This window comes from Ursus arctos, unplaced genomic scaffold (genome assembly GCF_023065955.2).
Source record: "Ursus arctos isolate Adak ecotype North America unplaced genomic scaffold, UrsArc2.0 scaffold_26, whole genome shotgun sequence".
Lineage (NCBI taxonomy): Eukaryota > Metazoa > Chordata > Mammalia > Carnivora > Ursidae > Ursus > Ursus arctos.
Window position 1 is genome coordinate 23,046,616 of NW_026622941.1, and position 16,952 is coordinate 23,063,567.

At 39.1% G+C, this 16,952-nt stretch overlaps 1 protein-coding gene across 1 annotated transcript in view; it reads left to right on the forward strand.

The window, feature by feature from the left end:
• Positions 1-381: 381 nt before the first annotated feature.
• IRAG2 (inositol 1,4,5-triphosphate receptor associated 2) overlaps positions 382-16,952 on the forward strand; it is a 118,960-nt gene continuing 102,389 nt past the window's right edge. The window contains 2 exon segments of the mRNA XM_048216724.2: positions 382-972; positions 9,968-10,078. Of these exon segments, the coding sequence (XP_048072681.1) occupies positions 399-972; positions 9,968-10,078 (685 nt within the window). The 5' untranslated portion in view covers positions 382-398.

The following is a 16,952-nucleotide window of genomic DNA, read 5'->3' on the forward strand; positions in this document are numbered from 1 at the left end:
CAAATCTGGCTCCAGCACTTGTCTGGGGTGACTTTGGGTGTGTCTCTTTATTCTCTCTTTGCCTGGAAATGGAGATAATAGCAATGTCTACTTCATAGGGTTGTTTTAAGAATGAATTGCGTTGATACATATAAAGAATATAGTACCATGCCTGGCACGTGGCAAACCCTTTTTATGTGTTAGTTGTTGCTTTCAGGAAATTTGAGTGCCGAAGTTAAACATACGCAAACTTGTTTAAACCAATTGTTTAAAGACCTCTTCATCCTTCCACAGCTGATTTAGGACTAAATAGCATTGCTAGATTATTGTCAGGACAATGCTAACTTCAAACAAACAAACATGTCTACTTCTGCCTGCACTTCAGCCACTTCATCTGCATGATCGAAGGAAGGTCAACAATGGCCTCTGTGAGGAAGGTCACGGACAAGCGGCACAACCCAGTGGAAAGCATTTGTAGAAAAATCAGAGCCATCCAAAAGAGAGAAGAGATTTCAGATCCAGTTCGACAGATTCTCAAATACCAATCTAGCCGTTTTGATAGTCCACAGATTAACACCAAGGAAGATTTTGAAGCGCTACTGAAGAACATGGCGGCCACTCCTGTTCTCTCACCCAGCACGTTTTTCTTAGGTACCAGGAAAGACGATGCCATCATTACATCTCCTCAAATAAAGTCTCCAAGAACCCCATCCATTTCTCATCTCAGCTCTCCCGAGAGTGCAGCATACCCTGTTCCTCTCACAAGTTCTGAAAACCTCTCAAGGCCAAGATCACAGAGCTCTCACAATGACACGTCATGGGTATCAAAGACCAGGAATGGGGAGCGCTTCTCTAACAAGGATTTGAATAACTATTGTAGTGAAAATAATTTTAGTGCCTCAACACTTGACTTTGATTCAACCTCTGATAAAAACTCTGAATATTTTACTCCTCAGAAATCAGTGGTGAAAAATTTATCTCTAAATGAAGCTGGTAAATATTAATCTTTTAATGTTCTTTCAATAAAAGAATAAGCATATCCCCCCCCTTTTTTTTAAGCATATCCCTTTCTGAATACCTGAGTTAAAAAAATCCAGTCCACATGATTAAAACTTAAATGGAAGCATCCATTTTTCCCTTTTTAAGTATGTTTCTTTTTCTTTTAAAAAATTTTTGTTCATTTTTTAACATTATTTTTAATTTTTTAAATTGATGTATAGTTAACCTATTAATTTCAGGTGTACAGTGTAATGATTCAACAATTATATACTTCATTAAATGCTCACCATGATAAGTGGAGTTAATGTCCGTCACCATGCAAAGTTATTACAATATTATTGACTATATTCCCTATGCTGTACTTTTCATCCTCATGACTTATTTATAACTGAAAGTTTGTACCTCTTAATCCACTTCACCTACCCCATCACCTACCTCCCCTCTGGCAGTTACTAATTCGTTCTCCGTATTTTTTAGTCTATTTCCTTTTTGTTTTTTAGATTCCACACATAAGTGAAAGTATATGGTGTCTTTCTCTGTCTGACTTATTTCACTTAGCATGATGCCCTCTAGGTCTGTCTATGTTATCCTGGATGGCAAGATTTTATTCTTTTTTTTTAATGGCTGAGTAATGTTCCATTGGGTATATGTACCACATCTCCTTTATCCATTTATCAGTAGACATTTAGATCACTTCCATATCTTGGCTATACATGGCTAAACATAGTAGTGCATATATCTTTTCATTTTTTTAAATTTAATTTAATTTTTAAAATTATTTTATTTATTTATTTATTTTAAAGTTCCATGATTCATTACCTGCGTATAACACCCAGTGCACCATGCAATACGTGCCCTCCTTACTACCCATCACCAGCCTATCCCATTCCCCCACTTGTCTCCCCTCTGAAGCCCTCAGTTTGTTTCCCAGAGTCCATAGTCTCTCATGGCATATATCTTTTCAAATTAATGTTTTTGTTTTCTTTGGATAAATACCCAGAAGTGAAATTACTAGTATTTTCATTTTTAATTTTTTTGAGGGACCTCTGCACTGTTTTTCATGGTGGCTGCACCAGTTTACAATCCCACCAATAGTTCATAAGGGCTCCCTTTTCTCCATATTCTTACCAACAGTTGTTATTCTTGTTTTTTGGTAATAGTCATTCTGACTGGTGTGAGGTGATATCTCATTGTGGTTTATTTGTGTATCCCTGATGATGAGGGATGTCAAGCATCTTTTCATGTGTCTGTTGACCATCAGTATGTCATCTATGAGAAAATGTCTATTCAGTTCTTCTGATTTTTAAATTGGATTATTTGGTTTTTTTGGAGTTGTTTGTTATTTATATATTCTGGATATTACTTCTTATTGGATATATCAATTTGCAAATATCTTCTCCCAGTCAGTACATTGCCTACGCTGTGCAAAAGCTTTTTAGTTTGATATGGTCCCAATACTTTATTTTTCCTTTTGTTTCCATGTCCTGAGGAGAAAGATTCAGAAAAATGTTGCTAAGGTCAATGTTGAAGAGTTTACTGCTTGTGTTTTCTCTTAGGAGTTTTATGGTTTCAGCCTTTACATTTTGATATTTAATCCATTGTTAGCTCATTTTTGTGTATGATGTAAGGAAGTGGTCTAGTTCCATTCTTTTCCATGTAGTTCCCAGTTTTCCCAGTATTATTTATTGAAGAGACTATCTTTTCCCTATTATATAATAGGGATTCATATCTCCTTTGTCATAGATTAATTGACAGTGCAAGTGTGGGTTTATTTCTGGGCTTTCCGTTCTGTTCTGTTCTGTTGATCTTTATGTCTGTTTTTGTGCCAGTACCATACTGTTTTGATTACTACAGCTTTGTAATATAACTTAAAATCTGGGACTGTGATGCCTTCAGCTTTGTTCTTCTTTTTCAAGATGGCATTGGCTATTTCAGGTCTTTTGTGGTCCCAAATAAATTTTAGTATTTGTTCTAGTTCTGTAAAAAAAATTTTTTTTAAATTTTAGGTAGTTAACATACAGTGCAATATGGTTTTCTGGAGTAGAATTCAGTGATTCATCACTTACATACAACACCCAGTGCTCATCATAACAGGTGCCCTCCTTAATACCCATTGCCAATCTAGTCCATCCCCTACCCACCTTCCTTCATCAACCCTCAGTTTGTTCCCTATAGTTAGTAATCTCTTTTAGCTTATTTCCCCTCTCTCCTTTTCCCCCTTCCCATATGTTCATGTTTTCTTTCCTAAACTCCACATATGAGGGAGATCATATGGTATTTGTCTTTCTCTGACTGACTTATTTCACTTAGCATAATACCCTTTAGCTCCATCCATGTTGTTGCAAATGGCAAGATTTCATTCTTTTAATGGCTGAATAATATTCCATTGTGTCTGTGTGGGTGTGTGTGTACACACCACATCTTCTTTATCCATTCATCAGTTGCTGGACATTTGGTCTCTCTCTGTAGTTTGGCTATTATTGATAATGCTGCCATAAACATCAGGGTGCATGTATCCTTTCGAATCTGTATTTTTGTATCCTTTGGGTAAATAAATACCTAGTAGTGCAATTGCTGGGGATTGGGGTAGTTCTATTTTTAACATTTTGAGGAACCTCCATACTGTTTTCCAGAGTGGCTGCACCAGTTTGCATTCCCACCAACAAGAGGGTTCCCCTTTCTCTGCATCCTCGCCAACACCTGTTGTTTCTTGTGTTGTTAATTTTAGCTATCCTGACAAGTATTTTGATAGAGATTGCCCTAAATTTATAGATTGCATTGGATAGTATGGATATTTTAACAATATTAACTCTTAAAATCCATGAGGATGGTATATCTTTCCATTTTTTGATATTGTTTTTAATGTCTTTCATCAGTGTCTTATAGTTTTCAGACTACAGGTATGTCACCTCTTTGGTTAAATTTATTCCTAGGGATTTTATTCTTTTTGATACATTTGTAAATTGGATTGTTTTCTTAATTTCTCTTTCTGTTATTTTGTTGTTGGTGTATAGAAATGCAACAGATTTCTGTATGTTGATTTTTGTATTCTGAGATTTTACTGAATTCATTTATACTTCTAGGAGTTTTTGCTGTAGTCTTTAGGGTTTTCTATATATAATATGATGTCATCTGGAAATAGTGACAGTTTTACTTCTTCCTTACCAACCTGGATGAGTTTTATTTCTTTTTCTTATCTGATGGCTGTGGCTACGACTTCCAGTACTATGTTGAATAAAAGTGGTGAGAGTGAACATCCTTGTCTTGTTCCTGATCTTAGAGGAAAAGCTCTCAGTTTTTCACCATTAGCTATGATGTTAGTTTTATTTCTTTTTCTTATCTGATGGCTGTGGCTACGACTTCCAGTACTATGTTGAATAAAAGTGGTGAGAATGAACATCCTTGTCTTGTTCCTGATCTTAGAGGAAAAGCTCTCAGTTTTTCACCATTAGCTATGATGTTAGCTCTCAGTTTTTCACCATTAGCTATGATGTTAGGCCTTTATTATGTTGAGATATGTTCCCTCTAAACCTACTTTGTTGAGGCTTTTTTTTCATGAATGATGTTGTACTTTGTCAAATGCTTTTCCTGCATCTAGTGGGATAGTCGTATGGTTTTTATCCTTCATTTTGTTAATGTGGTATATCACATGGATTGATTGATGCATATAAAATCGTCCTTGCATGCATGAAATAAATCCCACTTGCTTCTGGTGAATGATCCTTTTAATGTACTACTGAGTTCATTTTACTAATATTTTATTGCAGAGTTTTGCAACTGTGTTCTTCAGAAATATTAGTCTGTAGGTTTTTTTTTTCTTTTTTTGTGGTTTCTGTCCGATTTTGGTGTTAGGGTAATGCAGGCCTCATGGAATGAACTAGGAGCTTTCTCTTATATTCTTTGAATAGTTTGAGAGGAATAGGTATTAGCTCTTCTTTAAATGTTTGGTAGAATTCAACTGTGAAGCCATCTGCTCCTGGACTTTTGTTAATTGGGAATTTTTGATAACCGGTTCAATTTCAATACTAGTAAGTGGTTTGTTCAGATTTTCTCTTTCTTCCTGATTCCATTTTGGGAGGTTGTTTGTTTCTAGGAATTTATCTATTTTTTTCTAGATTGTCCAATTTGTTGGTATACAACATTTTGTGGTAGTCTTTTATAATCCTTTGTATTTCTGTGGTATCGGTTATGATGGTCTGATCTTATCTGAGTCCTGGCTTTTTTTTTTTTTTTTTTTTTTTTTTAAGTCTGGCTAAAAGTTCATCAATTTTGTTTATCTTTTCAAAGAACTCAGGTCTTAGTTTCATTGATCTTTTCTATTATGTTTTGGGGTTTTTTGTTTTTTTTTTCAGTTTCTATTTCATTTATTTTCCCTTTTCCTCTACTTCTATTTCCTTTCTTCTACTAACTTCGGACTTTTTTTTTTTTTCCCTAATTCCTTTAGGTGTAAAATTAGATTACTTGATATTTTTCTTGTTTCTTGAAATAGGCCTGTATTGCTATAAACTTCCATCTTACAACTGTTGTTGCTAAGTCCCAAAGATTTTGAACCAACAAAGATTTCATGTCTCTAATTTCATTTGTCTCCAAGTACTCTCTGATTTCTTCTTTACTTCCTCATTGACCCTTAGGTTGTATACTAGCATGTTGTTTAGCCTTCAAGTGTTTTGTGGGTTTTTTTCCAGTTTTTTTTTTCTTGTAATTGATTTGTAGTTTCATAGTACTGTGGTTGAAAAAGATGTTTGATATGATATACAGTCTTCTTAAATTTACTGCTACTTATTTTTTGGCCTAACAAGATCTATTTTGGAAAATATTCCATGTGCATTTGAATGTGTATTTTGTTGTTTTCGAGTATTCTGTATCTATCTGCTAAGTCCCTCTGATATAATGTGTCATTTAAAGCCACTGTTTCCGTATTAATTTACTGTCTGGATGATCTATCTGTTGATGTGAAGTGCTAAAGTCCCCTATTATTGTATTACTGTCAATTTCTTTCTTTATGTCTGTTAATAGTTGCTTTTTGTATTTAGGAGCCCTATGTTGGGGTGTGTAGATATTTACAATTGTTATATTCTCTTGTTGGATTGATCCCTTTATAATTATGTAAATGGCCTTCATTTTTTTTTCAGTCTTTGTTTTAAGGTGTATTTTGTCTAAGTATTGCTAACCCTGCCTTTTTTTTTTTTTTCCATTTGCATGAAATATCTTTTTCCATCCTTTCACTTTCAGTCTTTATGATTTTAGTTTAGGGTCTCTTGTTGACAGCATATAGATGAGTCTTGTTTTTTTATCTATTGAGTCACCCTATGTCTTTTGATTGGAGCACTTAATCCATTTACAATTAATTATTAGTAGGTATACAATTATTGCCATTATGTTAATCATTTTCTGTTTTTATAGTTATTCTGTGTCCCTTTCTCCTTCTCTTAGTCATCTTTCACAGGGAAGAGAATTTCTTTAATGTGCTTGGATTTCTTTCTCTTTATTTTTTGTGTATCTATTATAGGTTTTCGGTTTGTGGTTACCACGAGGTTCATGTGTGACATCTATGTATATAATCGTCTGTTAAGTTGATGGTCACTGAAGGTCAAACACATTTTAAAAGAACCACAGTTTTACTACCCCCCCTACATTTTATGTATATGATGTCATATTTTACATCTTATTATATTGGGTATCCCTTCACTAATTTTTATAGGTATAATCGATTTTACCACTTCTGTCTTTTAACCTTTATACTAGCTTTATAAATGATTGATCTAGCATCTTTGTTTGCTTTTACCAGTGAATTTTTTTCCTTTTATAATTTTTGTAAATCTAGTTATAACCTTCTTTCACTTAAAGAAGTACCTTTAACATTTCCTATAAGGCTGGCTTAGTAGTGAGGAACCCCTTTAACTTTTGTCTGGAAACTCTCTTTCAATTCTGAATGATAACCTTGCCATGTAGAGTATTCTTGGTTGTATTTTTTTTCCCCATTTCACCACTTTGATTATATGGTGCCACTCCCTTTTGGCCTGCAGTGTTTCTGCTGAAAAATCAGCTGATAGCCCTGTGGGGGTTTCCCTTGTACCTAACTGTTAGGTCTTCTCTTGCAGCTTTTAAGATTTTTCTCTTTATCTTTAATTTTTGCTACATTAATTATAATGTGTCTTGCCAGTCTTCTTAGGTTCATCTTGTTTGGGACTCTCTATGCTTCCTTAAACTGGATGTCTGTGTCCTTTACGATAGGGAAGTGTTCACCTATTATTTCCTCTAATATGGTTTCTGCCCCCTTCTCTCCTCTCCTTCTGGGTTCCCTGTAATGTGAGTTTTGTTATGCTTGATGTTGTCCAAGAACTTCCTTAACGTGTCCTCATTTTTTGAAGTTCTTTTTTCTGTGCAGTTTAGTTGCATTTTACTACCTCGTCTTCCAGATCACTGCTCTATTCTCCTGCATCATCAAATCTGCCATTGATTCCCTCTAGTGTATTTTTCATATCAGTTATTATATTCTTCCTCTCTGGCTGGTTCTTTTTTATATTTCCTACCTCTTTGTTGAAGTTGTCACTGAATTTATCAAGTCTGGTGAGCATCTAATGACTGTTACTTTAAACTGTTTATCAGGTAGATTGCTTATTTCCATTTCATTTAGCACTTTTTCTGGGGGTTTGTCTTGTTCTTTCATGTGGTTCATATTCCTCTGTCCCTTCATTTTGTCTGACTCTATTCATTACTATATATTAAGTAGGCCAGCTGTCTTCTAGTCTGGAAAGTAGTTCCCTTATGTGGAACATGTCCTGTGAGGCCCAGCAGCAATCCCCCCCAGTCCACAAAAACGAATGTTCCAGAGGTGTCCCTTGTGTGGACTGTGTGTGCATTCCTCTTGTGACTGGGTCAGAACTGCTACTGGTCCTCTGGTGGGCAGGGCCAGCCCTTGGCCCAGCTGTCTGCAAAGATTGGCTACAGGGCTTGCTGCCAGCACAGCTGAATGAAAGGCCTGGCTTCGGCCACTGCAGGCGTGCTGGTGGGCAGGGTTAGCCCTCAGGCTGGCTGTCTATAATGTCCGACCTTGACTGCTGCAGGTGCACTGATGAGCGTGGTTTGCCTGTGGTGCAACTGACCAAGAGGCCTAGCTACAGTCACTGTAGGCATGCTAGTGGGTGTGGGTGGCTCCTGGTGCTGCTGAATGAGAGGCTTGGTTGCAGCTGTGAAGGTTGTACTGGTGGATTGGGCTAGTTCCTGGCAAGGTTGAGTGGTAGGCCTGGCTATAGTTACTGTCACTTTGCTGGTAGATGGACCTAGCTCCCCCACTCCCTGGGGGCAGAAGTAGCTCTGGAGGGACTCTAGTCCTGGTGGGTGTGGTGGGGTAGTAGTTGCTCTGGAGAGACACAGTTTCCAACCGAGCCTCCTCCCCACCCCAAGTGTGTAGGTCAGGAGCTGATTTGGAGAGGCACCTGCTGGGGCAGTTCTGCAGGAGAATACCTGCATGGGGCAAGTGGTGCTAGCAAGATAGATGGAGAGTGTCTGAATCGGTATCTGCAAGTGTCAGACTAGCTAAGCGAAAAGGGGGCACCTCATCCCAGAGAAAGCTCCTGCAGATCCCTGCCCCATTGGCACACATCCTAAAATTAGTCATCTCTTTCATGTATATCTCAAGCACTTTTCAAACTGCTGAGTCTTGGGCCAACTGATGCAGCGCACTGGCCCTTTAAGAGCAGAGATTTGGTTTCCTGCAGCCCTCTATGACTGTCAGAGTTAAGTTCTGCTGATTTTCAAAGCCAGATGATAGGCGCTATTTTTCACTCCACAGGTCCTCACACCAAGGGTTTGGTTGTCTACTGTGTCTCTCCTCTCTTACCCTTCTCAATGGGTCTTTCTCTTCATGCTTTTAGCTATGGAAGATCTCTGCCAGTATCAGGTCATTAACAATAACGTAGTTGATTAATGCATAGTTTGTATGTTACATGTATCACATACTGTATTCTTCCAATAAAATAAGCTAGTGAAAAAGAAAATATTAAGGATATCATAAAAAAAGACATTTATAGTATTGTACCATATCTGTTTTTAAAAAACCACATGTAAGTGGACCCAGGTAGTTCAAACCCATGTTGTTCAAGGGTCAACTGTAATTGTTGCCTTGGCGTGTCTGTGGGAGGAAGTGAGCTTAGGATCCTACTCTGCCACCTTCTAGCAGGACTCACCCTGTTTTTTCTCTTAAAAGAAAATCTTACACGTGAAATGTAAGTATTTTCCATGCTTTTAATTAAAAACCTTACAGAAATTCCAGACTGTATTTATAATCATAATCATTGGTTTTTTTCTTTACTGATCTGAAAACAAACTTTCTCTGGGGCAAATTAGAACGTCATGATGGAAATACATAGATATAGGTTAGTTAAAATTCATGTGGTTCTCAGATGCCTTCCTAAAAACTACCATTTTAACTCTGTGTGTGTGTGTGTGTGTGTGTGTGTGTGTGTGTGTGTGTGTGTGTAAAACATGTAAGAAAGTGTAGGCTCCATTGTAGAGCCAGTAAGGTAGACCAGGGGAGAATGTATTTTGCAGGCCAACTTTAATTCAGATTTTGTGAACTCTATTTAGGGAATTACTCATAGAGTCCCCTACATGATGGATGCTGAAAAGCAAAACAACATAAGATGACATGTTTTCTATATAGCTAATTTTTCCGTTCCCTCTATTTTTCTTTAAAATATTTCTGTTTGTGTTGTACTAGTTACTTTTTCATAGAATGCTTTTAATATTATAGGGCCAAGAACTCCTTTCCCTCTCTTTCTTCTCTTTTATTCTACTTTAACAAAACTTATAAATTAAAAGGAAACTTGAATAATAGACTTTCAAGGCCAATTTTTTTGCCTGGTCTTTTCAAGTCAAGTAACCAGTATTGGGCGCTGCTATTGAAATATCTCTTTTATAAAAATTAAAACAAAATAAGCAGTTGTAGCACAGAAAACATCTGAATATGCAAACTTTCTTCTAATAGGATGGAAACTAGGAAACAATAATGTCAAGGAAGATGTAACCTGCAGCACTAATAGGACCTGTGAGGAATTACTCATGAGTATTTTTCATGCATGTGACACCAAATGCAGAGGTTAGTTGAAAATTATCTGCTGAAATGTTTGGTAGTGCTCATCAAGTCGTCTGTAATTTCCTTTGTGAGCAGAAGGGAAATGGTTTATGTGTGCTGGTCTGTGTAGTTGTGTTTACATATGTGATGGATACAACCTGATTTCGGAGTAGGGACAGCTGTTGAGGTGTTGGTTATTTCTTTGTAATTTCTTTATACCTATTTTGCATATTTTACCAGTGTTGCATGATTTTTTTTCGAGCTTATCAACTGATTTACCAGCTCCAATCATTGGAACTACTTACACGTCATCAGTGGTCCCTCACTAGAAATATATACCACACATTTATAAAACCACGATACGAAATTTAGCTCAAAGTTGTTCATTTTATTTTATTTTATTTTATTTTATTTTATTTTATTTTATTTTATTTTAAGATTATTTATCTGACAGAGACAGAGACAGCCAGTGAGAGAGGGAACACAAGCAGGGGGAGTGGGAGAGGAAGAAGCAGGCTCCCAGCAGAGGAGCCTGATGTGGGGCTCAATCCCGGAACGCCGGGATCACGCCCTGAGCTGAAGGCAGACGCTTAACCGCTGTGCCACCCAGGCGCCCCAAAGTTGTTCATTTTAGAGTATGTAAAAGTTAGTATCCTTACAAGATCTAGAGTCACTCCCAAACATAGCCAGTGAAAGAACTGACAACCTGCATGTCCCAGGCAGACAGAGAGCCAAACCACATTCTTAGTGATGCAGGCAGGCTGAGTCCCAGAACCCAGGGGAAGGGGAGGGTCTCACAGGACCAGCCAGGACCTTTCCTTGGCTTCACGCAGAACAGAAATCAAATGTGAGCCGGAGAAAGTGAAAACAGAGTTTATTGAGTAGTGTGACTGATAGATAATAGCAGACGGAGTGTCCAGGAGACTCAGAAAGGAGAGAAGAAGAGTCTCATCCTTGCAAGGGGTTTGTATTAGAGAGACTAGGGTGCATGTTTCTCCAGGAATCCAGGGTAGGGTTCAGTCAAAGGCAAGTATCAAGTGAACAATATGTGTTATTCCATAAATTCTGGAAGATAAGGGTATCGATGCCAGCATCAGCTGAAGTTTGTCTGAAGCTAATGTCCTGGGACATGTTTAGGATATGGCGCTTAAGTGTTATCAGGGGTTTGGGGCCTAGGACAAAACTCAATGACTAACTTTCTGGCCTCTGCCTGTTGCGGGACCACTGAGCCAACAATCAAGAAAGAAATCTCGAGACGTTTTACGGTGCAGCTTTTAGTAACTTTATTTAAGTAGCACAGGGACAGGACCCATGGGCAGAAAGAGCTGCACTTTTACTGGAAGAAGCTGGTGGGTGGTTATACATTTAGTGCTCAAAGAGGAGGGGACATGCAGGGGGTATAAGATCATGAATGTTTTCTTTGAATTTCTACCCATAAAACTTTGGCAAGATTTCTCTGGTGCTTATCATTGAGCTTGATATTAACTCTTTGTGAGACGTACAGGCAGTCATGAGACCCTTTAAGAATTAGCAACCAGCACGTGTGTGATCCTTATCGGAACTATGCAGCCTATAGGTCAGCCTTCTGCGCTAAAGGCAAACATTTTTGTGCTTCCATCCATCATCACCCCTTGAAGTGGGAAGTTGGCTTCTTTGCCTTGTTCAGAGGCAAATTATGGAACATGAGTGAATAGGGCCTAGCAGAGAAACAGCAGAGCTGGAGCCTTTCTAAAATGGAATCCCTTCAGCTTTCCTGCTTCATTAGGACAAAATACGAGACAAGCAAGAAGGAAATAGTTATTTCTAGGAGATAAAGGATCAATAACCAATGGGTCTGGATTTGGGAAAGAAGGAAGGGACAATGTGAATTTTTATTTCTATCTTTTGACTGGGCTGAGGAACAAATCTATTTACAAAAACTCTTGAGGGTGCTCTTTGGGCTTAGGAAATTCTTTAAGACCCTTAGTTCAGACTTCGACCAAGGAGCGAAAGATGCCTGATGAGGATCTGGGGGGTCCTGAATGGTCTTATTTTTAAATATTTATTTATGTGACAGAGGGAGAAGCAGGCTCCCCACCGAGTGGGGAGCCCAATGCGGGAGTCAATCCCAGGACCCTGGGATCATGACCTGGGCTAAAGGCAGACTGAGCCACCCATGTGCCCTTGGATGGTCTTATTTTTAAATGTAACCGTTTAATAGTCTCTTTAGAGTGGAAAGACAATTCAGACAGAGCATAACTAGGATGAATGCTCAAAGGATAGAGGGGAGCAGAAAGAGTTACAGTCTTATAGTCCTATTTTAGCTACATTGTTTCTTTTTCATTAGCTTTTTGTAACGAATCTTCCAGTGGTACTACTTTGAAATTTTGAAACATTTTGGAGGCTTCTGCATGCCAACTAAAACAGGTATCCCATTCTGTTTAATTTGGGAGCCCTTGCTTTCAAGGGCAATGGCCACTGTATTTCTAGGCTGTCATACCCCTGAGGGCTGGAGCAGTTTGGTAGGACCCTAGCTGCAAATGGAGTTAACCCACGTCTCTGTTCAGCCTTATCTACCTGCAGAGGAAGCGCAGCTCACACTCTGTCCGGCCTCATCTTGAGGCCCCAACCTCACAGTTACCAAGCCGAGCTCCACAGGACACAAAACAAGCTTAGTGAGATTTTAGCTGTGTTTGCTAAGTATCTGAGATTTCTGGAACTATAGTTCTTGGACACGAAATAAGTAGGTGTGCAGGAAGGTGGCATGCACGACTCTTTAGCATTTAAGAATACCATCAGCGAGCTGCAAGGATATTTAAAAAAAAAAAAAATCCCATTACCTAAGACTGTGGGTTTCTCAGAGCCAGACTCACACCTAAAAGGGATGTGCCACAGGGTTGGGGTTTGTGTGTGTTTTATAGTGTACCTTGTTGCACGGAAATTTCCTTAAGGTTTGTGGGTGACCTAATGTCAATCTAACCCATTCTGTGACCAACTTATCCTGTCATGGGATTCTTCTTGAGGTGACTAGTGCTCTAACAGCCTTTAAATGCTCAACCTGTGCCTCCCAACTGTTGCAGCTTTTCCTCCTCTGAGATCTCTGCTCCTTTATCTACACAAAATAAGGCAAGCAAACATGTCCACCTTACTGTATCAGTAGTAACCTAGAGATGTTACTGTGGCCTGGCGAATTGTGGTCTGAAAGCTAGGGGCTTGGGCTCCAGGCAGACCCTTCTGGTAGCTCAGTTGGGCTCTGGGCAAAACCACCAGCTCCACTGGACTCTGGGCAAATATGCCAGGTCAGTTGAACTTGGGGCATCATTGTCTGCCCGCATAAGCTGCCCTGCCCTGTGAAGGAAAGCCAATTAGATCAAGAGCTCAAATACAACAGAGCAGAGCTCACCACTGAGAGGAATTTACCCACAGCCCTTGGAAATGACAAGAAAAACAGCGAACTCCAAGTGTTCACGGGTACCGTGCCTGTGTGTCTCATCATCCCCAAATGCTGCTGGAAGTCCGCCTTGGATCCTTTTGCTGCCACCAAATCTGTTAAAAAACAAAATTCATCTGAGTCCATTTGAAGGTCTAATTGGCTTTATTAAATGATGGATGAACCAGGCAGCATCCCATCTAGCAAATAGGAAGGAATTCAGAGATGTACAAAATAGGTTTGTATAAGGAGAGGGGGCAAGAATATTCTTAGCAGAAGAAAAGGATTTTCTCAGGCAAGATGGCTTTCCCTTAGGGGGAATAGTGGGGAAGATTTGGGAGGGATTGGGGTGTAGGACGGTGGTGTCTTACCATACGGATTATACCTCTTCTTCCTTTAGGGGATGGGGAGCGCCCATGAGGCAGATTCATTGGTACCCATCAGAAAATTCCCCATTGACCAGTGGAGACTACATTTTTGGGGAGATTGAAACTGCAATTAGATTAGGTATTGAGCTCTGGTTTGGGATGTGGCCTAAGGCACCAATTTGGGCCTGTGGTTTTCTTTTTAATAAGGCCTACATCTCTTCTTTGATTCGGTGATGCAAATGGTGATATTCTATCATTCCTTCCTAATTTATCAGCTAGAATAATTGATACAAAGGAAGTCTACCCTGCCTCCTCAACTATCTAGCTGTCGTAGGTCTTCTTTCCCGAAGGAGAAGCAGGATGAAAGCCTGAGCGTGTTCCTGACCACTCAAGAGTAGGCTGTGGGTATTGTGCCTTCTCACCCCATATGTACACCAGTGCCTGTTTCCTATGAACAAGGACATTTGCTTGCCTGACTACAGAACAATGATCAAAATCTGGATATTTAACATAACTGCAATACTACAGCTTAATTCAAAGTTCTACGTTCAAATATTCTCAGTTGTCCCAATCATATACTTTACAGCTTATTTTCTGGTCCAGGTGCCAATTCAGTTCACACCTTGTATTTAGTTGTCACAGCTCTTCAGTTTCCTTACATCTGGAGAGTTTCTCACTTCCTTGTCTTTTATGACCTTGACATTTTTGAGGCACGTAGGCTAGTTACTTTGTAGAATGTCCAATATTTCCTCTTGATTATTCAAGCTATATGTTTTCACAGACACACTACAGAAGTGATGTTGTATTCCTCTCAGTACAATATATCAGGATTTTAAACACTTGATCACTTGATTAGTTTAGTGTCTGCCCAATTTCCCCATTTCAAAGTTACTATTATTCCTTTGTCATTAATAAGTTATGGGAAGAAACTTTGAGTCTATGTAAATATCTCATTCCTCATCAGGCTTTCATTCACTAGTTGTAGCATGTATGATATTGTGCTTTATAATAAGAAATATGTATTTGATCTTTGTCCCATTTCTGGCCCTGAGCTCCTAAAACAAAAGGAATTTCTTAAATGATGAGAGCCATAAAGGTGACCCTTGTTATGTTAATAAGGTGATTTTGGGCCTCACCTAAGGACAGGGGGCTTGTTGCTAGAGGAGATAACCACAGGATTAGAAGGTCTAGAACTTTAAGCCATTCTTCCCTGACCACAGGTTGGGGGCGGGGCTGGATATTGAGTTCTATCATCAATGGCCAATGATTTAACCAATCTTGCCTATATAATAAAGCTTCCACTGAAAACCCAAAAGGAGAGGGTTTGGCGAGCATCCACGTTGTTGAACATGTGGCCATTTGGAGAGAGTGCTGTGCCAGGGAGAGTTTGGAAGCTCCACGCCCTTTCCCCATTCCCTGCCCTGTGCAGCTCTTCCATCTGGGTGTTCCTGAGTTATATCCTTTTCAAATGAACTGGGGATCTAGTAAGCACAATGTTTCTCTGGGTTTTGTGAGCCACTCTAACAAACCCAGGGAGGGGGTCATGGGAACATCCAATCTACAGCAGGTCAGTCAGAAGCACAGGTGATGTCCTGAATTTGAGATTGGCATCTGAAGTTTGTAGGGGTGGGTCCTGTGGGATCTGACACCATCACCAGACAGAGAGTGTCCAAATTGAGTTGAATTGTAAGATACCCAGCTGGTGTCCAAGAATTGCTTGGATGTGTGTGGGGAAAAGAAAAATCTACGCATCGGAGTTTGTGAATAGAAACATGGCATCCATTGATACTTCCTGCCTAAGTCAATTACTACTATAGTTGTTGCCAAATGGAAATATTTTTTTTATCTCCATCTTTCTTTCTATATTTCTTATTGTCAATCTACTGTAAGGGTTTTACCTTCTTCCTAATTAATAAGTTAATATCTCTGTGAACTCTAGATTCTTCTTATATCTGGTGGTTTATAATCTGTTACTATCATTATTTATTTTGAAGCTCAAATCGTCCCAGAGTTGGCTAGCAGGATATTCTTTAAGGTGGCTCCTATGTCTGTTTGGTGTGTTCCCGTCTGTCTTTGAGCATTTCATTACTCCCTGGTAGCAGCCAGATGTCCCAGGTACTAATACTTTTGACATGTCCTCATTGTTTTTAATAGCTTTTTTTTTCCTGGTATTATAAAAGGCTCTAGGCTTGTCTTGTACATTTCCTGCCCCAACCTTGGAATCATCTATTTCTTTATGTATCCATGATTCTTCTTCATGTGAAATAATAAAGACCACAATCTGGAGGCAAGGGATTGTTGTTATTTATGGGCCTTTTCAGGAGTCAGATCTAGGGAGTACTTAAATTTTTTGAAGATAAAGTACATTATGGGTTCAGCAACTTTGTCCAATGCAAATTTAGTACTATAGGGGTTTTACATATCTCTTCTGTATCTCTATTCCCTTTCTCACCCATAGAAAATCCTGGTCCTCAATGACCCCATTAGAAATGCTCATTTGTTTTATTCTTCAACACAACGTTTTTAGAATAGTAATACCCAAACTGCTTGTACTGTTTCTCTGTTGCTGAATTACCACAAACTTGTTAGCTTAGAACAATACACATTTATTACCCCGTCCCTTCTGTGGAGCAGAAGTACATGCATAGCTTAGCTGGGTCCTCTGCTAAGGAACTCACAAAGTTGTCAAAGTCACAGGTGTCGGCCAGGGCAGCTGTGTTATCTGTTGCTCAACAGGGGACTGACCTGCTTTGGGCAGCAGAATTTACTTGTTTGTGGTTATAGGACTGAGGGTTTCAGATTCTTGCTGTCAGCTAGAGGTATCCCTCAGTTTCTTGCCAGTTGGGCCTCTCAGCATAGGAAGCCCATAACATGGCATCTTGCTTCTTCAAAGCCAGCAGGGGAGTGAGTGACTCCAGCAAGTCAAGAGCCGTGATCTTATGTACCTTAATCATATAATCACATACATGTTTATTCCATCATCTTTGCAATGTTATAGTGGTTAGAAGCAAGACACAGGTCATGCCCATACTCCAGGGAACTACACAAGGATGTAAACATCAGGAGGCAGAGATCAAAAGGGACACCCTGCAATCTGTGTACTTCACTGCCATAGTATGAT